General features: G+C 37.8%; 1 protein-coding gene across 2 annotated transcripts in view; it reads right to left on the bottom strand.

Moving 5' to 3' along the window:
* The window catches only part of CPED1 (cadherin like and PC-esterase domain containing 1), a 146,444-nt gene that overhangs the window by 104,970 nt on the left and 14,674 nt on the right, over positions 1-26,800 (bottom strand). For both annotated transcript variants that reach the window (XM_083859454.1, XM_083859455.1), the window contains exons 4-5: positions 8,093-8,196; positions 6,136-6,211 (exon numbers count right to left, since the gene is read on the bottom strand). In XM_083859454.1, the coding sequence (XP_083715580.1) occupies positions 6,136-6,211; positions 8,093-8,196 (180 nt within the window). The remainder of the gene's footprint in view (positions 1-6,135; positions 6,212-8,092; positions 8,197-26,800) is intronic.

Here is a 26,800-nt window from a genome sequence, read left to right as displayed (position 1 = left end):
CCAAAATCTATATAAATCAAGGTCAAGAAATAAACACCACTCTTTTTGCTCTGACAACCTGGCTGCATGAGTGTTGTTCTTCTTGTGTCCTCTATTGACACTGGCCCCCAGTGAAGTCCTGGAAAAATTTGCCTTGAGTTCACTGGAATACGGTTTCTTGCTTGAAACTTAATATGTTATGGTCTTGATATCCATTGCAAGCTTTACTTGTGATGTCAACATTGATGCAAGCCCAATATACTTCCCACTGTTGACTATTGTTTCAGCCACCCTTAAAAGCTTTTCACATTAAAAAAATGCAGTGATCCTACCCTCTGTAATACACTTAATCTCAAAGCAACACACTCTGGATATCTAGAATGGAGAAATGCCAAACTACTTGTCATTTCTGGAAGTTGAAACTATCCTAAATAGGTTTAGTATTAAAAACCAAACACTTCTATAGTAAAGCAGATCTAGAATTTAAACTGTGGGTTGAAATGCACTGAAATTCATTGTGAAGTTTTAGAGTTAAAAAGATAAAATTAGACAGTGCTATATTTGTATGATGCTGTTTATTTTTTCCTTTAGAAACATCAGCAAATATAGCTTCAGTTTAGTTTAATCACTTACCATGTTTTTTACCTCTCTGTTTTGGCAGGTGCATGAAAAGCAGTACTTACACTAGTACGTATAGTATTTGTGTCTTCATTCCTAAAGCATCCTAAGAGTTAAAGTTAGAGGTATGGGGTTTTTTCCAATATTTTTCAGAAGGGCTGCTTCTTCTGTGTGCACCCTTCACACTAGAACTTAATTACACAGATAAGCTATAAAACTTTGCAAAAAGCAACACAGTTAAAATACTGTCTTGAGTGTTGCATGATTAGAGCCACAATTCTGTACTAGTGACAGCATAGAATATAGGAGAGTATAGGTTAAATAATTAACTTAATTTAGCAGCTTTATTATTTTCAAACTACTAATATTTGCTGTTTTGTTGCTGTTCTTATCTAGCTGAGATTTGACACTGCTGTAAAACCAATTAAATTCCTGCCCCACATAGTTTATAATCAAATTAACTGGAAAAAAATCAAACACTGGTTTTATTGGCCACTCTTAAGGCTCTTATTAACTTCAGTAGCAGAAAGGTAATAGGCACAAACCTGATCAAAATGGGTTTGCAAATATTTATAATGGCCAGCCGCCAAAAGAAGTGCATCCCCCTATAAAATATCAAGTTTCTGTCTCAGAGATATCGAATTGTTACAACAGAAAATGAATTTGATCTATAACTTGTCTCTTCCATAGGAAGAGTCTCGCTGAGTCTTGCTTCCTACCCTCAGTTCATAACCCTTCAGAGTAACCCAAGGACACTGAGGATAGGCAGCAGAAGAAAGCTAGCACAGGGTTAGCACCAGACCATAAACATATCACAGAGTGGGAGCACAGTCACACAGCTGGACTATCTTGGCTCTCCCTCCAGAACAATTTCATTAGGCTCACGCCTATCCCAAGACCTTCTGTGTGATTAATGCTGCTGGCCAGTCCATCAGGAGATCATGGGAGCACACAAGGCTGGCAGGCACTCATGAAGTCTCTGCACTAGTGACACTAATAAACAGAAACACAGAAGGAAGGCATATGGCAAAAACATTACTTAAAAAAAAAGCATCAGTGATTTGAATGGGTAGAGAATGTCTGGGCACTGGAAGTGATGAAATGAGACAAATGCTTACATGGAAAGACAAACTAGTTTGGATTCCTTAGGGAACAGGAAAATTAGGGAGGCAATGCTGTAAGCAGTTCCACTACTTTCCCAGGCAAAACCTATCAAATATAGTATTTGTTGTACATGCATCAGGATTCCTTTCCTGTGCCCTATACTGAATCTAGGCAATTCTGCTCACATTGTGACTTTAGTCCTCTCCATTTCTTGGCTGGGAGAAGTTCCAGGAGGCAGCCAAGCCCAGTTCTAAACCCACATATGGTGGGTTGCCAGGTATGAGCACCTGAAATCTCTTTGACAGTCATTCTCCAACTTCAGAGAGCTTCTTGGTCCAGGTCATTTGAAGGAAGATTTAATTTCCAGACCACTACAACTACTGCAGCTTTTGCTGACCTGAGCAATGAAAGCCAGGAGCCTTCCTTGATTATTCATTCGCTATATCAGAACCTTCTCAAGGCCCACATCCCATATATACTGAGCAGACATCAGGCACTTGAGTAAAAACCGGGCCAATTGTCCTGCAAAAGCTGAAGTTCAAACAATCTTCTCAGACAGTGCAACAAATAGTCTTCCATGTTGAATTCCAAGATCTGTTACTACTCTTATGCCTCATCACAAATCCATTGTCACAAATCCACATGCCCATCTTCCAGCAGCACTGTTTTCAATGGTAATCCAATTTATCCACACACAGCATGTATTTTTAACCTTTTTGCTCCACTAGTCTGCTTCCAGACTGATTTTCCTAACTTTTTCTCTTCCCAGCTTTTTTCTTAAAAAGAAGTCATCACTGATATGTCCATTATTTCTCCCTGCCCCATTAGAAATAGAAGCAATACGAAATGCCAGAATGACAAAAACATTTTCCATTACAGAGAAAGAGCAAAGAAACAAGCACTGGCCTGATATTTTGTATAAATCATTTTCTTTCCTATACAACAGGGGTATGGGAATGGGCATGCTGTCTTAAATACAAAGCCTAGCAGTTTAAAAGTTGCATAACAACAAATAAAAATAACATTTAAAAACTCCAAACCACTTTAGCACTGCCTATCAACATCAACACAGTCATAGCCACAGTAAATCCAGTAATCCCATTTTCTCGGCCATGCTGCCTGGTGTTTCTTTCTACCACTTACTACGTCTTTAATTAGAGAACATAATTCTTTGTGTTTTCACTTTTACAGGAAATTGCCTGGCTCCTTGAAGGCTGACTAAATGACAGTAATAATAAACCAACTGATCCTCTTTAACAGGAATTGCAGAGAAACCCTATTGACTCAAACACACAAGAGTGAAAGTACATGACTGATTTGAAAGGAGACAAACTGTTCTGTGGAGGAAATACTGATGAGAACTCTTCTTTCTGTAAATAATTTTAAAATTGAGGATCAAAAAAATCCTGCTAATTGGCAACTCTGCTGTTGTTGAAAGAGAGATCAACAGATCTGGAGAACGCAAGCAAAAGAAAGTGGAAAGAGCTGGCTTTATCAGGTAAATGGAAGGGGGAGCATCGCACATCTAGACTAGTTTGCTCTAACATGCCTTTTTGTCCATTGAACCTGAAATCAAATTATTTATCCTTCTGATTCTAATCTCACCTTTTATGGATGAGTTCCACTCATTCTAAATTACATGTCACATATCCAGTGACACTGAATGGGATTAATTCATGGGCTGAAACCAAGGTCTGGTCTACAGAGATGACCCCACTGCGTGCCACAGTCTAGGTTCCTATTCCTGTCAGTGTATTTAGTGTAGTCTATACAGTCAGTGTGAACCACTTCAGCTAACCCTGAATCATGCTGAAAATAAAAGCTCTTTTGGGCTTGTTTACTCTAAATACCAAGTGCTAAATTCAGTATCCACAAAGAGACATCTATTGCCATCTAGGATAACACAGGATATCCCTCTGAATCTCTAGCTGCTGGACCAAAAGGAAATGGTCCTGTGCCAAATCTGCCTGTTTTACTGAGCATGCTGGACCTTCATGGCATCTTAAGTGTCATGAGAATCTTGTGCTGAAATAGCTATCTCAGCCCTAGGTCACATGCTGATGTGAAAATACTTAGCTTTAAGAGATAATTTGTTTATTATTATTTTTACTTTAAAAGATTTCAGCTAATTTAGTTTCAAAACATTTCTTATTGGTAACAGAAAAGTGAGGGATGGGCCTTTTTCTGTATGATAGTTCTTCAGCTGAATGCTAGAATAATCCTGCTTTGCTGTGTGGGAGCCCTGCTGCAAAGCACATGAATTACCTTGATTTCAATGGTATTTCAACATCAGTCACAAGGCCTTTTCTCTTTGCCAGGAAAGCACTAAAAATAGAAGTAAGGAATAAGATGCTCACAAATGGCCCCTCCCTGAAGACAAGATGTGGTAGGTTGATCCTGGTATATGCCAGGGCCCACCAAAGCCTCTCTATCACTCAGCTGGACAGGCAAGAGAAACTGTTATGAAATGCTTGTGAGTCAGGATAGGGAGAGATCACTCATTAATTACCATCACAGGCAAAAAAAGTGTGAATATTAATTGAATTTATTACCAATCAGATCAGAGTAGGATAATAAGGAATAAAACTAAATCTTAAACACTTTCCCTCCATCCCTCCCTTCTTTCAAGGCTCAATTTTACTCCTGAGTCACTACCTCTTCCCTGCAGTGATGCAGGGAGAGGGGAATGGAAGCTGTGGTCAGTTCATCACACATTGCCTCTGCCACTCCTTTCTCCTCAGTGGGAGGACTCCTCACACTCCAGCACGGGGTCCCTTTCCCCAAGAGACAGTCCTCTGTGAACTTCTCCAAGGAGAGTCCTTCCCACAGGCTGCAGTTCTTCATTAACTGCTCCAGTGTGGGCCCCTCCCATGGGCTGCAGTCCTTCAGGAACAGACTGCTCCAGCATGGGCTCCTCTCTCCTGCCAGAAATCTTCCCACAGGGTCACAGCTTCCTTCAGACATCCATCTCTCCTGGCACTGGGTGCTCCCTGGGCTGCAGGTGGGTCGCTGCTCCTCCATGTACCTCCACGGTACAGCTGTCACACCATGGGCTGCAGGTGAATCTCTGCTCTGATGCCTGGAGCACCTCCTTCCCACTCCTTCACCAATTTCTCCAGGTGCTCTTGTGCAATTGTTTTATTTCCCTTCTTAAGCATGTAATCCCAGAGGTGCTACCACCACTGTTAATGGGCTTGGCCTCGGCCAGCAGCAAATCCATCTTGGAGCTGGCTTGCATTGGCTCTGCTGGACTTAAGGGAAGCTTCTGGCAGCTTCTCACAAAACCTACTCCTGTAGCCCTCCACTATCAGAAGCTTGCCATGTAAACCCAGTCCAGGAGAAAACACTGAACAGCAGTCATATACAAAGTGGCCTGTACGCATTTATGGACAGCAGTGAAAATGTGCACGTTTTAAAGAGAAATCTCTGTGTGTACTAAGTGCCTCTTGTGTTTGAGGTTTTGTGGTAGTAAAATAATAAAACCACTGCAATTGGCCTTTCTTCAAGTAGCAGGGTGAACCAAGGTTTTTTGAACGCAATCTGTTACAACATGAGCAGGGTTATCAATTTCTCTAGGCAGTGGTGAGACATAACTAGGTAGCAAGCACCTGCAGAAACTAATTCAACACACCTATTTTAATACTTATTTTAAGATAAAAGGAAGTAGCATTTGTAGGTCTGTTTCTCTCTCCACTGACTTAAATGGAAGACTGCTTTTACAAGATACCTAACTCCTAAATGTTAAATGAGATGCAATGACTCCTTTCCTTCTGTGTTAAATTTAGCATATATACAAAAAAGGTGAAAAGAGAGGGAAGTTTAAATAGACCTAATACAGTGCACAACAGTTTTTTTCCAGTTTCTATTCAAAGATGAATTTTACTCATGGTAAATTAGAATTCTTTGGAAACTCGCCCGTAACCTTTAAACTTTTCTGGTTGATGATCTTAATACACAATAAAGGCTTTTTATCAGTAAATTATGTCTGGATGGGAACCAAACTATGACTCCTTCTCCATGCCACAACATTTTTGAAAAGTTGAACAAACATATTACACCAAACCCAGGGCACAGACATGAAAATACCAATACACTATAGTAACACAAAACAGTAAAAAAAATAAAATTAAAACAAAATAAAAATGTTAATACACTATATTAACACAAAACAGTCCAAAAATAAAACAGCCAAATTATTTCTGCAATATACGACAGCTGAGCAATGCAATGTCTTTACCTGGAAAGATACCGTATTATTGTAATCTATATTTAAGTGTGTTTAAAATGGATTATCAATTTTCATTTTTTCCCTCTATGCATTCATGACTAAAAATAAAATGGAATTGTAAGCTTGACAGTCTCATTTCAGAAACTTCCTGTGACAACTATTAAAAGACGATCATCACATACGCAGATTTGAAGAAACCAGATTACCTGAGAAGGCTTTTGTTATCTGGCATAATCCCTCTTTTCTGCAAAGAAAATGCTGGATTTCTGGAAGCAGGTTTACCTGTATGTAAAAAGAGAAGCTTTTATGATTTAATTTTAAAAAAATTTCTTTTTTCTTCAATGGAAAATGCCTTCAATGGGTTTGTGTATAATTTGTCAGAGACACTTCACATGCAAAACTCCCATCAGTGTCAAGAGGAAATGATAACTTTACCCTCCCTGCAACGTTAGAATAAGGAAATTAAGGTGTGGACTCTTCTCCCATGTTGACAACAATACAAAATTTTAGGCCTATATCTCTCCCTCTGGCTGCTGACCGTTGATCTGTTCCCTGTTCCCTTTTCAGTCTCTGCAGCTTCTCTGTTCTGTCCAGTTACTAACCACTGTCTCTCTGCATGGAAATACCCTATGCCTCTCGATTTGCTGTGCTTGGGATCAGTAGTAAGCTAACGTAGCTGAATCACAGGCAGGCTCCGCAGCAGAACACTGTGTTGCACTTTGGTATGGACATGCCAGCAGCAAGTCACGTTAGTTCAATATTTAAAGTTTTCCAGAAGAATGGGCCATCTGGTTTAAGTCTCTGCTCTGCTGCAGACTTCCTGAGAGAACTTGGACAATTCCTTTGATCACCATGTGTCTCAGTTATTCATGTGCGACACATCTGGACATTGCAGCATGCTGTCAGGATTATTATATTGCACAGCATTAGAGGCTCAGATATGGTAATACAGGCAGAATGAGAAAAAAGTGGTTTGCAGAAGCCTGGGGTGCTTTATTATCTGAGCATATTCAAAGCATGTATATTTCTAGCAAACTATAACTGCCATAAAAATGTCACTTTGCACACACTTTGATATGGCATCCTGTCCCAGGGAACCTCAGTGTACATGCTCAAAGCTCTGACTTCTGTGGACACTATTGGTTTTTTGTATCACCAGAGGCACCTTTTAAAAGCAGCTCCATTTCTCTCAGACCCTCAAGCTGGAGTCAATAATTTAGAGTCTTGTCATTATTATCTGTGCTATTTTATTAAAATACAAGTCAAACTGTACCTGTAGCTTGGTCACATTTTATCAAAGACTTCAGTTTATATCACTTACATATTTTTATCAACAGGTCAGGTGTTTACATAGAAATTACTTATCCAAGTAACCTAAACTGTGCCCACAACCTGCGCATGTGAAAAAAAATGCAAAAAGCAATCCTGAAAATACCAAGATAACTGGTACTACTGATGTTTTGGACCATGAGGAAGCAGGTTACAGTGCCAGAGCAAGGCACTTGTAATCTGAACTTGAAGGCCATGTAATCTGGACCAAGTTTGTGTAATTATTGATTGTAGGAGCACTGTCACTTTTTGGAGAGGTGCCACAATTATGTTTACAAAGAAGGAATTACATAAGGTGAAATTCAGATGTTATATAAGATATGAAGACTAAATTCATCCATCTCCATCTTCTGCCTAATACTATCATTCTGAAATATTGCATTTGTTTTCTAATTGTTTCTCACCATTTCTAAATTCTCTTTTCCAACATGGAAAATTGCTTAAATAATTTCCCTTGTAGACACTTCTGCAGTCAGACATGCTGGTTGAAGGTGGCCAAGAATGCTAAAGTTCAAGATAAAGAAGACAAAAGGGAAACTTGACACCGAATTGTAACAATTTTCAGTATTTACACTAAAATACTTAGAACCAAACTAACATACTATGTTCAAATGAGAAATTGCTTTTGATACCTGGGTGTGATATAAAAAGAATTAAATGTTGGTACCTGATAAATATTTCTCAGTAAATAGAAAACATGAAAAAAACTCATTTCTGCTGAACCATGCTGGTTCCGTATAAAATAAACATTTGATACTTCTCTTTTTATGAGTGAGGGCTGAAAATCTGGCCTGTCCTTCCATTCCCACAAAATATAACACAATAATCTCATACCTTCTGGAAAAGCTCTAAGTTACTCAAATCTTCTGTTTGAAAGCAGCCAGTAACACCATTTTTTTTGGAAGATAAGCAGATGAAAAGATCCCAAGGGTTCATACCTATCCAGAAAGAAAAGAAGCACTTTGAGAAAGAAAATATCATGCAATTCTTATTTGCATTAAAAAATACTTAGAGCAAAATCCTGAAGAACAGCAAACTGTTGGAGAGCTAATTACATGAACAGCTACAGGTGGCAGAAGGATAAAAGACATATTTGCTACCACAGTTCAAGCTTTGGAACTATATTTAGATGTTTCACAGTGGGCATTTCCTGTTATACCTGCCTACTGATGTCCAAACCCTGCTGTTTGACCTGCTTCACATTCAGAAATTAAAATGTTTGGTAACATGATGCTACTTTAAGTTGTTCTCTTTTTTTCTGAACTCCTCAACATGCATGCTTATAACATGTTTCCACTACATGCAGTGTGATCTTCTGAGGTGTTTCTTTAATGGGAAGTAAATTTTACAGGAAGTATTACTGGTCATGCTATTGAAAACAGCAGGAGTTTTGAAGTAGTGGATTCCTACATATTAGACACCAGACTGCCAGATCTAGAACTGGTGTACAAGTGGGAATTAGATTTCTAGCTTCCTAGCTAATGTGATGCTTCCTTCCTGGGGCAAAGCTGACCTGAAGATACAAATAGGTCTTGAACTTGCTCGTATCTCTGCATGTGATGTGGTGTAGAAATGCCACCATTACTTCAAATAACCTTGGTCAGCTTCCTCACACAGTCATTTGTTTTCTTCTGTACACAGCCTTTGCTACCTGGACCAGTTAGAGATGGTGGCAGCTTACAACAGAATTATTACAACTGTTGAGAACACCTCGAATATGTTCAATTAAAGGTAAATTATTTCATTGACAGGAAGACAATCAGTAATAATGAACTTAGAAAGGGCAGTCAGAGAAGCAGTACAGCATCCAAGGATATAGAATCAAGTCTCAAAGCTCCCTGCAGAATAGCTATTTCAGGGACTGGTTGGTTCTTTTTCCCAAGGTTGGGAAGATTATATGTATTTTATTCCACTTTGTGCTATCCATCTGTGATACCTTCTTAATTTTATTAGATTACTCCCTTAATTTGGTCCCACTGATGGCTCACAGAGGTATTTATTTTATTTATTTCCTTTCTTTCTTTCTCCAGAATGTGTTTTTTTCCTATCCCAATCATGATTACAAATGTCAAGCAGGGTAAAGATACCACTTAAGGAGATTTAACACTCAATTTATGTTAAGTACAGTAATGAACTGATTGTGTAGAATGGATCTAGGACTATGAAAGTAACTATCACTTTTTTATGTTTATAAGCAGTGTGACAAAGCTGAAGAGATCAATTTTCAGTTACACTGCATTTATTACTGTAACAAGTTCTTCAATTTCACATTATGAGAACCAGTATTATGGTATAAAAGTAATTAGAGTATATGAAATTTAGGCAAGACAGATTCACTACACGCTTCTTTGTGAAAGAAACAACAAAAAAACCCCTGCAGGTAGATAAAAATGTCACAGATAGCAAACAAACAAAGCATTAAAGAAATGTACAAGCAAATACCTCATTTTAGTGCAAAAGTTTGGCAGCGCTAACAACCTACACAATGACCTCCTCAGCTATGTAATTATCAGATAAGCAAGTTGTTATGCCTCTGACTAGTAAACACCTTTGAATAAATCATTATAATTACACATAAATCAGAATGCCTAGTTGTGTGCAAATTGAAAGGGAGCTGGAGGGAACTCCATTTCTCAGAAGCAGTTCATTTCCTTCCCTTGTTTATTGTGACACATCCTGCCCAGGGAAGAATTTGATCCCTGACTCCAGAGGATATGCTGCACTGTGTATTTGCTTTTAGGATACATCAGAGTGATCAATATGAATGTGCCTAAGAGAAGAAAAGGAAAATGTACCCTCAGATCCGGTGTGCTTCTGAGCCAGTGCCCAGGAAGTAGAACAGTTCAGGAGGACTTGAATGCCTGCCATTACTTGTGTTTTCTATTCAGAGTAATTAAACCTCTAGCCAGTTATTTCAGTACAGAACAATCAGAACTGAAACATGTCTATTTATAGAAGTCAGGAGACTTCCTATTAGAAAAACAGCATACACCTACTGCTGTCTCTCAGATTTAGGCTGACAGAGCAGTGTGACTTCTATTTAAATGTATCGATATATTCCTCATAAACTATACCTGAAAAAACATTCTTGGAAAACATAAACAAAAGAGTCATGTGCTACAATAGCTATTTAGTTCTAGAACAGCCTCCTCTAGGAATCCATTTTGCCTCAAATTTTTCCATGTAACTCCTTCCAGAGCTTAACTTTTTGTGGAAAATGAACATCTATGATCAGGAAACCAACAGTCTGTCTTCCTTCTGCATATTTAATAATATGAAATAATATGGGAGATAATAATAAATATATCTCACCAAAAAAAAAGTATATCTCAGGAAAAAAGTGCTACTGTTATTAGTATTCCAACAATGTCACATGGGCCACGCAAAGGACCAAAGATCCCTTTCACAGAACTTATTTTTAAAGTAAAGCAAGATACATGCGAGCTAAAACATCCTCCAATAAAAAAACAAAAAGTGACAGTAATAATAAACATTATCTGCTTGGAAGGACTCACGTTTCAAAATGTTTCTAGAGACTTTAATGAAGAAGCTTTAATACCATCCATAATATTCCATTTTCAATGTACACAATGTTTTGCTATTTTCCTGCAGACTTCAAACCAGACGCAGGCTTTTACAGGACATTTGAGGGGGAAGGTTTAAAATGATGCTTCATATCTGAACAATTTAATTACTAGTAATTTGCATGAACCTTTTCCCACAGAATGAACTTTATCTCTAGTTATGGAAATCCTGTTTGCTTTATTCAGCAAACCAGTGGAGCTCAGCACACAGGAGCCATAGATCAGCTGGACAGTATGAAATCACACCTCATGGAGATACTCTCTACTCTGTATCATTTTGCTCTTGGACAAGCAAAAGAGTGGTAACAAGATGTGCAACTGCATGTTCATCTGCTCTCTGAATATCTTTTCAAATCAAGATAGTTTAGTTCAGCTTGTTAATTAAGGCCTTGCATACATAAGGAATACTCATCTGCAGAATTATATCTAACTATGCAGGCAAAGTGAGCTTTAAGTGGATACATGCTGGCAGCATGATGCTTTTATTTACTGGTCTTTTGTCAGCTCTTAGCCTCTCCTCTCCTGTGGTCTTTGTAGCTGTCATCCAGACTCACCTCAAAAAGTATTTGTACCTGCAATGTGCATCTCATGTTTATGTAAGAATATCAACCCAAGTTTCTACTTCAATTAACAGTAGTACAGCATCATTTGATTGAAATCTGATGTGATCACCTTTTATTCTGAATGAGTCAAAGAACATGCTATTCAATTCAGAGAGCAATATCTTTCAATTGAAATTTGATGTAATGTACAAATTCTAATTTTCAATGAGATAGCATTGTTTTCATTGGCTTTGACACTGATTTGTCATTTGAAGTAATTAAAATAGTTAATGTGGAAAAATAATTTAAAAGATAATAGTCTAGGGAGAAAAGCAAACATGTTTTTAGCAGCAGAGGAAATAGCAATGCAGACACCAATAAAAACATTTAACTTTTCTGTAATAACATTCTGCAGAGTTTTTGTATTCTGATGTAATAGACCAAAGTTAACAGAAACCAAATGAGAACTGTAGGATTTAATGGGGTTTCAAATTTATAGATAAACTTCAAGAATTTCTGAAGGTGATTTCTAAAGTAAAGTGATTTTATTCCAGTCTTTGAAATAATCACCTTCTCCCCATGAGTTATGGTATTGAAGGATAAATTTTGCAGGAAAACTGTTAGATGCATGCACCTCTGGAATTTTTAATCTCTTAGGCGTTTATTATTTAATTTAATTAAATGACTAAGTTTCATTTCATTACCGCAGGCTGAAATTTCATTTTGCAGTATTAAGGTTTTCATCCTGAATTTTGATAGGAAATAACTTTGAAAATCAAATAAAATTATAATCTTTCATGTTGATCTTCCTGTATTTCACTAATTCTATTCATTCTGAGAAATCTTTTTAAAAAGCCACTTGGATTTATTTTTATTTTAATCTCAAGTCAATTTGCAATTTTGCATTTGCCCACACCACTACCTTGAAACTGATCAGTTTATGAGCACTAGAGGAAGAGCCAATAGTTTGCTAGCCAGCAGTTTAATGTGGAAACACTAACAGATGTCTGAAAGACAGAACTTCTGCCTCACTGACTGCCTTGGATTCTAGACTGAATTTTATGCTCTTCAGCATCTCAGAGGGCAGCAGCATCAGGCACGCTGTGTGACAGGGTCTGGGGATGTGGGAATTCTACACCTCTGAAGATCTGAGCTTCATGGATGGCACTCCAGGGGAAAATATCCTTTGAAGCCTATTTCTGGTTACAGCACTTTGGCTGCCTTGTGCAAATATCAGAATGCTGCTTGTTGGACTGAACAGTTTTTCTTTTTTTAATGACACGTCCTCTTGCAAGTTTTTGATTTCACTGTTTCATTTGTAAGATTTTCCGTAAAGGAATGTCTCACACCTAGGTGTTCAGGAATTTTCTCCTTAAAACAGTAGTTATTGGAAGCATTTTCATTTCTCTTTTGGTGCAGCCCTTGATGGTCATGAGCTATTACCAATATGGACACACTATGACAACAACGAAGAAATGATCACTCCACATGAATGACAGCACAGGACAAGATGGTGAGGTTTCTGATATATTCTGAACTATTTTGGAAAGCAGCTATTCACCTGTCCATATGCAGATCTTTCAGTTTCGGAGTGTGTTCAGACTGACTGTACTCTGCCATAACATATAGCCCCATAACCACTAGCTTATCTGGACAAATCAGGCTAAAATCTATTGTCACATTAGTTACAGTGGAGCATTTTAAGTGTAAAAAAATACCCTACCCTACTGAGGCTGAGATGGTTGGACACAGCCAATTCATTCACAAAATACTTTCTACAGTTGCTGTGTGGCTGCCAGGGAAAGGCTGAAGGAATCCTGAGGACAGTCACTACTCACTCCCCTTGAGGATGATCAGGATTTTTTTTTTTGGCTCAACTACTCCCTAAGAGGATCTGATGTGCCAAGGAAAGCATTCTTTGTAGAGGAGAGGCTGGTGTGAACCAAATGGAACCAGTTCAATTCCAAGGACAGTTCATCTGTCCCTGAACAGCTTAGCACAAAACATTGCCCTCTGCTCAAGAATTAATGCACAATTACATCTGAGTTCAGAATTTGGGAAGTGAAATAGGCATTTGAAGTTATTTGCAATGCCTCTCATAAAAACAGAGGTAATGCTTGACTTAGTCATGCAATAGATTAACAATCCCATCTTAAATCAATAAATTACCATACTATAACAGACAGCCAAAAAAGAATTTTCAGACCTGTAGCAAATGATTTAAAGTTGCGTTTTCAATTTGCAGATAACTGCCAGTAAGACAACAAAAGGTAGCAAAAAAGAAAATTAAATTGTAGTATTATTAAACTACATCCATATATTTTTCTGTGCAATCAAAGAATGGGCAGAATACTGGAAATAAAAGTGTATTCAAAAATCGTATTAGTCTGACATGGGGAGAAGAATACTGCAGTGTTGTAAGGCAGGTGCATTAGATGGTTCTCAGTCTATCCAGGAAAGATTGTCAGGCTAAGAATAATTCTCCACTGAGTTGTATTATAGATTGCAACTCTAACAAGCTATAGGTTTTATCATGGCATAACCTGTCAACTAAAGGTATGAAAATATGCTGTCAAAATACTTTGTGAGCTGTAGTAGAGTTCAATAGCAAATAAAAGGAAAATATGCAGTTCTGACCTAATGAAAAATACATTGGGGCAATTCAAACACTCAAGCCTGTTATTCCAGTTCCATGCTTACACACCATGCCTTGGTTGAATATTCAGATTACTCTGGTATGTTCTCCACACATGGGTATTTTCTGCACAAAAAGCCTCAGGAAAGACAAAAGCTCCTAACAATCCAATATGGTATGCTCTTCTTCTATGCAAGCTAAAAAAACTTACAACCCCAACTGCTCCCGAATGCTGGAATGCTTACTTTGTATTTAATACACAACATAAGATACAACAATCAAAGCTGCTATATATGTTTCTCACCCACACATTGTGGGACTTAGACTTAACCTTCAGTGGGATGGAAGTACTTGGTACCTAGCACAGATGTCATAGATTCACCAAAGCTGAGCTAAATCCATCTGTGTAGGTGTTTTCTGACCTTCTGTACCTGAAGGTAGAGAAGAAACTGCCTGACAAAAAAGACAGATTGAGAAATATTAGAGACAAGCTACTGAGAGTAGATTGGCATCAAGAATCAGGTGAAAACTGGAAGGAGAGAATGTGCATGTGGGAAGAAGCTGAGACATGCAGGGACTGGACTGCACAATGGAGCCCAGAGGAACTGCAGCAAGTGGGAAAATTCAAATAGCACCCTGCTCCAGCTGCTTCCAGGGATATCACAGGAAGGGAATCTGTCCACAAAATACTCTTCTCTCTTATGCACATGCACACACACACAAAGGAGCACAGAGGCACAATGCTGGATGGGGTAACCCTGTCAAAGAGACACAAGCCCCTGCCCTGGTACCCCCAAGATGTCCCTGGGGAGACTCCACAACAGTGCTGAACATGATGAGTGAACAGGAGTCCCAAAGCACCTTGTGGACATTGTGGAAGCACATCCCAACTTGGATGAGCATGTACATAGAACTTAACAAGAACAAGTGGTACTCAGGCACCTTCCCCACTAGACTATTGCAAAACCTGCTACTTTTATAAGGAAGAATCTGGGCTTTTAGAAAGGCATGTGCAACAAACAGAAAGAGCTGGTGACTGGAATGAAGATTCAATCTGAAAGTAGTTCCTATGGAGGAGGAGTTCTGCCCAAGGAAACCAAATTGCCAGCTTGTGATTACTTTCCATCCTGCATTTCACCCCATCATTTCTACCACTCCTACTCTTTGCAACAGAACATGAGGTACTTGAGCTAGAAGCCCTCTGAATGATGGCACTAATGAGAATTCATCATTGATTTTAAAAGGTAGAAACTGAACTAGAGCTGAGAAAATAGCCTCTTCCATTCTATGGATATATAGCAGCCTCAGGATAAGCAGCTAAGGAGTAAATGGGTTTATTTGTCTTAATGTCCTGTCTCATTCTAATTAAAATGAATAAGAATGCCAATTACAATGTTAAAACAATGATCACATTTTGATCACATATTCATGAAACAAACCCCCATATTTTAAGATACAAATCACAGACCTTGATCACTGCAATTAGAGCACTCAGGCACCTCTACCAATCATTATTAATGTGCCAGATTCCGTAATACCCAGGATACATGAAACAATACTGAAAAAAAGAAGCTTGGGAACAAAGGCAATGGCTACAATAAACAGTGTCAGGACACAGGCTCAAGCACTGGCCTGCAATCATCTACTGTGTTTGTTTTCTTCTCCCTGGGTGGCCATGCAATGCCCCAGGAGACAGCCTAAGCCAGTGACAGTTCCTAACACTCAATGAAAAGCAGGCCACCCTCAGTCAGGGGAAAAGAGTTTAGATACATGGACATGAGCCATACTGCATCACTTGTCCTTAGAACTAGGGAATTGATCCATTTTATGGAGTTAGACATATGAGCTAGACAAAACTACAGAAGAAAGTGATTCCAGTGACAGTGATAATTAAGTCGTCTCTAATGTAAGAGTTTCTAGCTGTACTTCACAGATATTGTTTTCTATGTATCACTCTATGCTGCTTTTCACTTCTACTCACCTGGTGTGCCATGGGGTAGTGGAAGTCCATGATAGATATCTGGACTGCCATGTAGAGCATCCATAAAACATGGACTCTAAAGTAGACCTTAAAATTATTTCTGCAAACATTTTAAAGAAATGTAGAGTCAGACTATGGGGATTGAAACAGAGAGTATAACAGAACTGATAAAGGAGCCTGGTATCTTAGGCCTGATCGAGCAGAAACCATGAGAGACAGACACAGATAAAAGCTCCCTGGGGTAAAGTGACCAAAAAACATGTTGTGAAACTTTGTAATGATTACCAAATAATTGCTGTCATAAAGAATGTATAACCAATGAAAACTGTTACCAAAAATAGAACCCTATATAAGTGCCATACAAGAAAAACCCTATGTAAACGCCTTGTATGCTCAATAAATTTGGCTTCTGATCAGAACTCAGAGCGTCCCCATTTCTCAATTGCCAATATCAGACCTCACTTTTGAAGATCAACAGATATCCTCACGTTGTTAGATTTGTAAAAAAATGTGTACTGTAACATCTGGGGTGTAAATCATATGTGCCATGGAGCTGGGTAAAGGAAGAAGAAAACCTGATGCTTTCTCCTACTTCACATATCATCCTGTCATAAAAAAGGCCATCAAACTAGTTTACAGCTACATTTTGAGCTAGTGCTTTCCTGAATACTTCTCTTCTTTTTCTAGCCTCAGAGCTTTTTTAAAGCCCTAACACTAGATTCCTAGGGAAAATAGGGGTAACATGTCAAACTCTATGTATTTAAAGTCCTTGACTTCAGCCTCATCTTCATAGAAAATTGCCTCAATTATGTTTTGTTGAAGAATTTTTTGCCCAGGCAGGCTCCACTTATACTTGGTCTCTCTGTGGCTGTGAAACCTGAAGTCAGAGGTTTTTTTTTATACTTGCTGAAGCCAAATGGGAAAAAAATATTCAAATGCTTAATTCCCATTTAGACAGACAAATGCTTCTTGATTGCTCCAAAACAGCTAGATCTTGTTCTTATTTTGTCTATCAGTCTGTTAAAACAGCACTTTGGTATGCTAATATGTTTTCTATTTTACCTATTTAAAAAAAAAAAAAAATTCTAGAGAACTGCTTTTCTTTCCAATAAACAAAAAATTATCTTGTTTTACTTCTCCATTTTACACCAAAAGTCCTTCTTCAATAAACAGATCAGCTGAGCTCTATTCTAGCAGATCTAAAATAACTGTGGTTCTACCAGATTCCTCTTGCATTTACAAAACACAGAACACCCTGTAAGCTCTCTCTATATATACACTTTTAGTAGTTGCTATAAATTAAAACTGAAAATCCTTTTTATAGCTAAATATTTATTTTTGAAAGCATTACCACAAATGTCAGAAACAAAGTCATTACAACAATAATCTTGTTATAGAAACACTTTATAACTTCAACAATTTGGTTCAAACTTCCAAAATGCTTACCACTCAGCTCCTCTGTGCTTCCCTCTATCAGATTAGGACTGTTATTTATGTGAGGCACCATTGAGGAAATATGTTAAGACTATATTTTTAATCCTGCAACCAGTTAAAGTTGCTCAAATCCTATTCCATTGTTACTTTTTAATGCAAATCCCTTCAATATTTTGCTTTTCTGTTGTGAAAAACAGGCATTGTTTTGTAAGGAAACATGTCTGCCAAAAATGATAGAAATTCATTATATGTGGGGTTTTTCCTCTTTAACCAAAGGGAGGGTGTCACTTTTAATAAAATATTTCTGTATGAAATATTTTTTTCCAAAAATCTGAAGGTTCTCATGACTAATTTGAAACTGAGAAATAGTTTCAGTTTCTGAGTATGTCAGAGGAGCCTCTATTCTCTTTGACATCTCTGCAAACTAGGATTGCCTCCAAACGGACAACCTCTGGGGCTGAGTAAAAAAAATATTCAATATTACATTAAAAAATCAAGTCTGAGGGAGTACAATGAACACCAGAAGGATAAAATAATCATTCCCCTCGTGAAGAAAAGGTTCCCTTTTGATGTAAGATAAGCCAGTGTAACAACAATACGTTGTGTGAAATTTTCAGAAACATGTTCTAAACCGTGGGTGGCTACTGCACTTTTGATGTCTGGGGTGGCTTTGGGATGCAGCATTAAAAAGAGCTGTCAGCTGAAAGTGGATGCAGCTGGAGAAAGTTGGAATCTGAACCTAGGAATGGCGTGGGCTGGCTGCAAATTACAATGAAGGCCTACACAGTGTATAAGCTTTTTGCTGCCTGAACCAATAAAAGTCATGGTAGCCAAAGTAAAAAAAAAAAAAAAAAAAAAAAAAAAAAAAAAAAAAAAAAAAAAAAGTTTTTTGTTTCAGTGGTATATAATGCTGCTACCTAAAATGGGAGCACAGTGATGAAAGGCAGCAGCACACTTCTCACAGCTGACCAGGGCTCAGAGCCAGTGACTGCATCAAAAAGGGTCCACAGCTTCCAGCAGCCAAATCACTGAGCAGTCCTAACCAACAATCCCTTACAGAGTGCTCTGGCAGGATGGTGACAGGCTCCTGGCTAGACTGACCGACATCCTCCCAGCACCTATATTAGCAAACAATTATCTGACATTTAGGAACAGACATATATATTTATAAACCAGAGTCTCTGCTTGAACCCTATCAGAGCCAGGATTCATTTCTTAAAGAGAAGCATTTAAAAAAAAAACTTTAAAAAGCAATTGTATGGTGTTACATTCTTATCCAACATGCTACAGTTATAAAAATTGCCTCAAACTCTTTTACAGGATCTGCATGTTACTAGCATATAAAAAGTGGGTACACTGATGCCTAAATCCCTTGTATTTTTTAAATTTCAGTAGCTGTGCACATTGCTGCTTTCCTTTGGTGGATCTTCCTGGACACTGGTGTTTTTCGGATTCTGTTAACATGACCTAATTTATTCCAGTAAAGTTTTAATTTTAGCTCACTGTATAATCACTGTGTATCATTTTAATTATTGTAATCTCTAAGTCAGCCCCTTAAATACCACTCTCCACTGGACAGTATGTTCTGTTTAAAGAACTAAATAAAACATTTAGAGAAAGATACATTTGGTACATTAAGGACTAAATGCTATATTTTGGTTTTACCTGGCAGAGCTCTATGTCCTTACACTTTTGTTATAAACAAATAAAGAATTTCACTTTCTAAATGAAAAGAGTGCATTTGAAACACAGGACTCGGTTCAATCTTACAGAGGGTTTATTTTAGTAATACAAAGAAATCGTTTGTGTTGCAAAGCATGAACATGTTCTGCTAGTAATTAGGAAGAAGAATACATATTGTTCAGAAAAATAGATGATGTATTTAGATTTTCTAACACAAAACCACAGCATCACATTAGAGAGCAGAATTCATTTGTGGATGTCAGAAACTTATATTTTGTACTGAAACCAGTGATGTATGCAGCACAAGATTAATTGCTAAAGGCAAAACTAAAAAGTGATCAAGATAACGTATGTTTCTGGTATGCATTTCCTTCCCAAAACTAAATGAACTTCCATGTTATGGAAGCAGATTAAATCTGTTACTTGTTTGTAACTCAGTATGCTCTGAGGATCACATTGCTACATATTTAGCTTGTCTAGGAAGCTCCTTGATCAACATACAAAGAAGTGTTTCTAAAATGTGTGCTTTATTTGTCAAAACTTAGCTCAGGACTCACATGACATATATTTTGCATTAAGAAACCAACTGGTTTTGTATATTGTTGGTTATATATTTGTACCAACAGTTAACCAAAAGGATTTTGGGAAGAGAAGTTACATCTGATAGGTTTGACTATACATGAGTATTTGTATGGTAACCCACAAAATATTTCTGTGGCTAGCTTCACCATTACTATTTTACATAGTATTTTAAATTACTTACTTATGACAAAATGATCTTGTGCTTTTGCTGGCATGCTAGGATCTCCAGTCCTGCTTATTTAACCTTACCTCCACAGGGTTGTTTACACTTTCAGAACCTGATTTCAATTTACTTTAATTTTCTCAGAGACTTTTATATTTATAAAAGCTGAGCATCTAGTGACCTCTCTATTCCTGACATTTCCTTTACTCTCCACTATGAAAAAGAACAAAAACCCCAGTGTCCCATTTCTGCTCCAAAAAAACTAAACTGCTTCCTTCAGTGGATTGGTCCTTGTAATTGAAAATGGCAACCAGATGTTTACAGAACACACAAGAAATTTTCCTTGGGGCCTTTAGTCTCTATAATTGTTTGCTAAAGTTAGTTGGATTTCATGGAAACTTGTCTGAGGTTGAAACAAACATCAAGTAGGGGCTCCTCCTAATTTCATTCTGAAAAATTAAAGGAAAAAAAAAGAAAGAAAAGTTAAAACTAATATTTTCTACTCTTGTAGATGTATTTCTAACTCCATAGAAAACTATTCAGTGAGGGAGAAAATTTGGTTCTCTTAGAGCTTATTTTATATCCATCCCATGAAAAACATCCATATTTCAAAATACCTTATTTGTTTTCTACTTTCTCAAAGTTCAGCTGGCTTTTATCTAAGCATGAATGATTTTTTGCTCCCTTCCCTTTTCCCCACTCCCATCAGGAATATATTTTCATAAATTTTGGAGGGGTTGAGAATATTTTGCATTTTAAGAAGATGCTGTAAACTACATATTGTTTTTTCCCCCAAGTCCTGAGTCACCACAGCTGATTCATATCTGAAATCTCTCCATCTTCTTGAGAAATCACCATTTTCCCTCTTCAGTTTTTTGTCTGCCTGATTTTCTTAAGGTTAGTCATGTACTCCAAGAAATCTGCCAGACCATCTTGTTACCCCACCAGGGGACTCACTACACCCAATAAAATCTCTTTACCTAATATTTCAAGACATCTAAGATTGAATGCTCCACAGCTCCAGACAATCCATTTGACTACTTCACTAGCTTTACTTCCAAAACAGATTTCCTAATAACAACTTTGTTGTAGTACTTCATGCCCTGATTACTACATGCATGATGAACAGATTGTTCTTTCTTCCTTGGCGGCAGAATTTGTTAACACTTTGTGTTAACAAGTACCACTGTTTTCCCAAACATACCAGTCTTTGCACTCATTGAAGAAAGAGCATCGCTGTGTCCTCCTGTCTCTACCACCTTCTCTCATTTTCACTAATTTTGTTGATATGGTATGTCCTGGAAAATGAAAAAGGGATGTCTGACAGTCACTAGCCATGGCCCTGGGGGCCTCTGAAACCTACAGCTGTAGTTTATTCTCTAGACTAATTAGCAGCTCTGAGGAAACTGTTACTGGCTGGACTTAGGAAGGAGCACTTCTGCTAGTTCCTACCTTGCTGCTGGCCAGATGTCAGCAATTAAGCTGATAATTTTCCTATTTAGCCTCCGGTGAAAAATATGAACAGTGAGGAGAATAGTGAGAAGTGATATGATATGCTACAGGAATAATGCAAAGATACACAGCAAAGAGCATGCATTTCATCCTAGTTCTGACAGTGACTCACAGTTTCTATCCTAGTTTTCTCCATCTCTAACTGATGGAGAACTGATGGAAAAACAACATTTTCTGGCCTTGTAACTCCAACTGTGAAGCAAAGTGAACTGAGTAATTTTCTTTCATAAAAAAATGCAAATTTTCTTTAAAAAGTAATTTTTCCAAAGGATGCCCAACAAACCAAAATGAAAAACTGACAAAGACTGACTTGGAAAATTGCTTTTGGGGAAAATCAAATGAGAATTTTCTTTCATCTGTTCCCAGCTGCTTCTTCAGTCATATAATATATAGAAAGACAGAAAACTTTGCAGCTAGAAACACTCCACATGTATGAACACCCGTGCTTGCTCCTGCAGCTCCATGTTCCCTGACATTCCCCAAGCACCAGTTTCACAGGGAGTGACCACCACTGGGTACAAAGAAGCAACAGAACTCTCTACAGAGAGCCAAGAGGGGGGCAGCAGAGGCCTTATCTTCCATAATAACATAATTCTCAAACCACCATTTTACAGCAAAATGAATAATGCCTGAATATATTCAGGTAGCTTTATCAGTGAGAGGGTATTTACTCCTTGTTCAAATATGTAAGTAGTGCCACTTTAAATACCAGACAAATCTCCTGATCCAAGCACATAAAGAGAAAGGCCAAGATTGGCTCAGATTTGCTCCCATGGGTCTGCTGTCTCAATCATCCCTTCCTGTTCCTGGTGCAGCTCCACCCAAGCACTACTCCCACATCTGCAAAAAAGCCAGATCATCCTCATAGTTGCTGGAATCAGGGCTTAGTTTACACAGCCAAGTATTTAAACACAGCATGTTCTTAAAATGGCAGAAAACAAAACAGAATTCAGTGTATATTGATAATGTCAGAAAAGAGGAAATAACTTCAGATCTAATATTCTTTGCAATATATGTAAATTTAAGTATCTATGTAGTATATGATCCCTACTTAACAATGTCAGGAAAATGAATATGACATGAAAATAGTATTGATTTCCATGGAAATTGACAGAAAAGCTAAATATTGAATAAAGCTAAGATGGGTTCAATACTTATCTAATGGAACAATAAATCACACAAAAAAATCCCAAACCAAATCAACATTTCTACTGCAGAGATCTTTGTAATGGCATGGCTAAAATTTAATCTTTAATGGATGTCACTCAAACTGCAAAAAGAGGCAATAGTAAAGTTTAAATACTTAACTGCAGTATTCTAAAAATAGGAAATGATAATGCAAAAGCAATACTATGAAAATGGTTTATGATTTTTTTTAAAGTCCCTCATTGCAACTTCAAAAGCTTCCACCAAATTACTAACACTCTAAGGCATCAGGAAGCATATAACATTATATATAACATATAACATTATGCTGCACTCAGTTTGTCAGGAGCCTGAATCCATATGCTTTTTTCAATGGCCAAGCTGATGGGCTACCATTGAGCTTAAGCACAATCTTTTCCATTCCAAAAGCCAGTGGTAATAACAGAATTTTGCATGTTATTGCAGAATAAATTAACATTGGCCAGATTTGTAACATACAGCTGCACACATTTCTTGGAGACTGAAGTTTGCTCAGATTTGCTTAACTATTAGTAAAGGTGAAGAATTGAGAAATGAAGGAAATGCCTATTAAGGGAGGGTCACCAAAGATTAATGAGGCAGGCACATTCAGCAAAGGACAGAAAAACTGATGGCTCTGTAAGGAAAGATATAAGTAGTTTATTTATATTTGAAGAAGTCATCTGGGCAAAGTATGGAATTCAGGAAAAGATTCAGGCAATAGGCAATAACTAGGGAACATTATTTTTGGAGGGCAGAAATGCCTATTAGTGAAACAAATTTCTGAGACAAAACCTTCCTTTTAAAAATGTTGTGAAAATGTTGGCAGGGTAGCACAGAGTCATAGGGACATACAAATCCCGTTAATCTTTACTGTGGTAACAGAGATGAGAGCTTCTCAGGCTGGAAGAACAGGGAAGAAGGCAGAAGACACTGGAAAATATTTGGCAAGTTCTTCTCTGGTATTTGCTACTCTGGGAGTATCTAAAGGGGCTCTAAAGCCAGGTGGCTCATCCCACTCATCTCTGGTAGAGCAACACAGCTCTGTCCTGTGCTGAGGCAAGGAAGCTTGGAGGCTTGTACAGCTCAGTATGGCAAATCTCACCTGAGAACACCTGGAAGTGTAAGGCTTTCTCACTCCTCCTTTGGATCCTTTTATTATTTTCCACGAGATTGTGACACTAATTTAAACCCCTTCCAAGTATGGCAAAGGCATATCTTGTTTCAGAGGAGAGGCAGATTTTTACATTTTATAAACAAAGGGGAAGGAAGGAAGGAAGGAAGGAAGGAAGGAAAGGAAGGAAGGAAGGAAGGAAGGAAGGAAGGAAGGAAGGAAGGAAGGAAGGAAGGAAGGAAGGAAGGAAGGAGGGAAGGAGGGAAGGAGGGAAGGAGGGAAGGAGGGAAGGAGGGAAGGAAGGAAGGAAGGAAGGAAGGAAGGAAGGAAGGAAGGAAGGAAGGAAGGAAGGAAGGAAGGAAGGAAGGAAGGAAGGAAGGAAGGAAGGAAGGAAGGAAGGCCAATCACACTATCACACTACCTGGAAAACCAAACAAATGTGCCATTTCTAGATGTGCTGGCCAGTACAACCTGATACTTTTCTTATCAGCTGTTATGATGAGCTGTTTGCTCACCAGCATTTTCTTTTGACCTGCTTACTTCAAAATGGATTTACCACAGATATTTACTGGAGATAGTGAGCATGTTAAAACAGATTTCCCAAGGTGGTAATCCCAGCTCTCTGCAAAATCTGACTATTCCATCATTTGCAACAAACACAGTTCTAACACTGTCCCACTTCTCTATCTCCATCCCAGCAGCAGACTAAGAGACATGTTAACCTTACAGCAAAATGGTTCATTTAGGGTTGCTGAAAAAGAAGTCCCAAAGAGCTCAGAGCAGGCACAGGTATTATCAGTCCATGGACCTTTCCTTCCATGTGGGTTTAATTGCTAAGGAATGGTGAAAGCACAACTACTTTTTGTTCAAGCAGTGCTGCTTGAGAATTTACTGACAAAGCTATTTTTCAGTGAAAAAATTAGGGGTTTGAATAATTTATGTTTTACTGCAGAACACATCTAGTAAACCCATAGTAAATCCATAGACCACAGTCTCTTTGCCATGATTAAAAAAAAAAACAAAACAATCCTATGTTTTTGCTTTTTAGCCAACTGTTTTCCAGTTACCAAAATTTTAAATGGTTTTGGTTGGTCTGTAAGAAGTGAAAAAATTTCCACTGAAGAAAACTATTTCCCAGAAGTTTCTCTCTGACAGCAATGAACTCAACACAGTGCTGCGGACCAGGTGTTATGGATTTTTCTCGAAGATCAGTGTGCAGAGCTGTCACATTTGGGTTTCAAACAGCAGAGGATTGTCCCAAAATTCTTAGCAGGCCAGCACAAAAAAAAGTTAGGAATGTTTTGTGGTGAATTTTTTTCCATATATGACTCCAGCTAGAGCCTTGGCTCTCAGCCATTCAAAACAAAAAAAAATCCTTTCAAATTTAGAGTGAACTTTGTAAGACACAAAAGTAAGAAAGACTGCACACAAATAAAAGCACCCGACAGAGCTGCTAAATGATACTGAGTAATAAGAAATTACTCTTTTTATAGATTTTTTACAGCACTCATACTCTGTGTTTCTCAGTTCATTATCTATATATTTTTAATTGAGGCTTAAAGGAGCTTATTTTTAATAACTTATAACATTCCTATTAGGAAAATATTATGCCAAAGAACTGCTCAAAATGCCCTTCTCCAAAATAAAGAGCACTATCCCATCCAAAAGAGTAAACCCCATCATCTACTGGGTAAGAAAATTAACTGAGAATGTAATTTGCTTAGCTGTAAGAAAAGATCATTGGGCTGGTATGTACACATGGTCTATTACTTACTTCTTGTTTTTAAAACATAACCTTAAAGCTAGGAACTTACAGAACAGAGAAGAGTTAAAGGCAGATTTATGCTGCCATGAAATGGAATTACTGGAGTCTTACTCCTTGCCTTAAATTGGCAAGCACTTGACTATTTTACATAATCCAACATCTGCTGGAAGCTTTGGATGTTCCTGGAAAATACCTGACCTTTTTATTATATTTTTTTATTATTATTACTGGAAAAATACTACAGGAAGTACTGATTCTAGCCTGTAAAGTATAAATATCCACAGTTAAGCTCATTTCTAAAGAGGCAATATTTGGAGTGTAAAAACCATATAGCAGAACTTCAATCTGAACTCAGAGCTGTAGGAAAACAACGAGTACAGTCTTCTTTCTTTTTTTTTTTTTTTTTTTTTTTTTTTTTTTAAGCTGAAACTGAATTTGGCATACCCACTTCCTTGGCCATTTGAAACAAAAGTATTTCACAGAGATGGTGCACGTGGCGCCCAGAGATAGCAACTTTTCTCTGAAGCCCATCTGACTTTAGCAAAGCCTGCAGACATGGTGTGTCTCGTCACCCTGAGATGGAAAGTACTCAAGGCAAGGAGTGGCTAAAAGGTTACTATAAAACTAGATTAAAGTAAGAGTGAGATGAAGAGAATTGACTACTTCTTGGTACAGCCTGACAAAAAAAATCAGATGTACCTCATTTTCAAGAAAGTTTCTCAAAGAAACTTGAAATTAGTGATGGAATTTTGAGCAATCTCAAGCATGCAAAGTAATTGTAGTTTTCATCTATGAAATTATCCGGTTTGGTTAAACCTCAAAGCAAACCTGAGCTCTCTGGTAGCTCCAGAAATGTATTGCAAGCCTGAATGAAGCAAACAGTACTCCCTTTAGCACGAGAAGTATCTAAATACACCATTTTTCTTCTGACAGAATAGTAGCCTGCATATTATTTTCAAAGCCTTCCATTTCCTGAATTGACTTCCAAGACCAAATTGGCACCACAGTTTTGGTTCATATCTCTGAAGTGTCCAAGAACTCAAACATGGTCATCACATATCTAACTTGTGCCCAAGCTTCGCTATCAAGCACAGGGTAACTCTACACAATAAAGCTACAGTCCTTTGTGCAAGGGATCAGGATTCTTCAGTGGTTTGCTTGAAGTGAGGATCGAATTTCAAGAGGAACTGAGAACCAACAGTAATCTATACCAGATTCAGCAGCAAGTGCAAAATGTACTTGTCTTATATTGTGTTCTTAAACAAGTTTACAGAACAATCAAAACATTACTAGAGGAAAAAAGCCTTCACACATACAAGTTTTTTTTTAGGAGAGAAAATTACAAGGAAACAAATGTAGCAGGTATGTGTTTTGTTGTGAAAC

This window comes from Zosterops lateralis, assembly GCF_965231275.1.
Source record: "Zosterops lateralis genome assembly, chromosome: 4".
NCBI classification, from domain to species: Eukaryota; Metazoa; Chordata; class Aves; order Passeriformes; family Zosteropidae; genus Zosterops; species Zosterops lateralis.
Note: the sequence above shows the minus strand (reverse complement) of the source record. Positions and strands in the feature narration are given on the sequence as shown.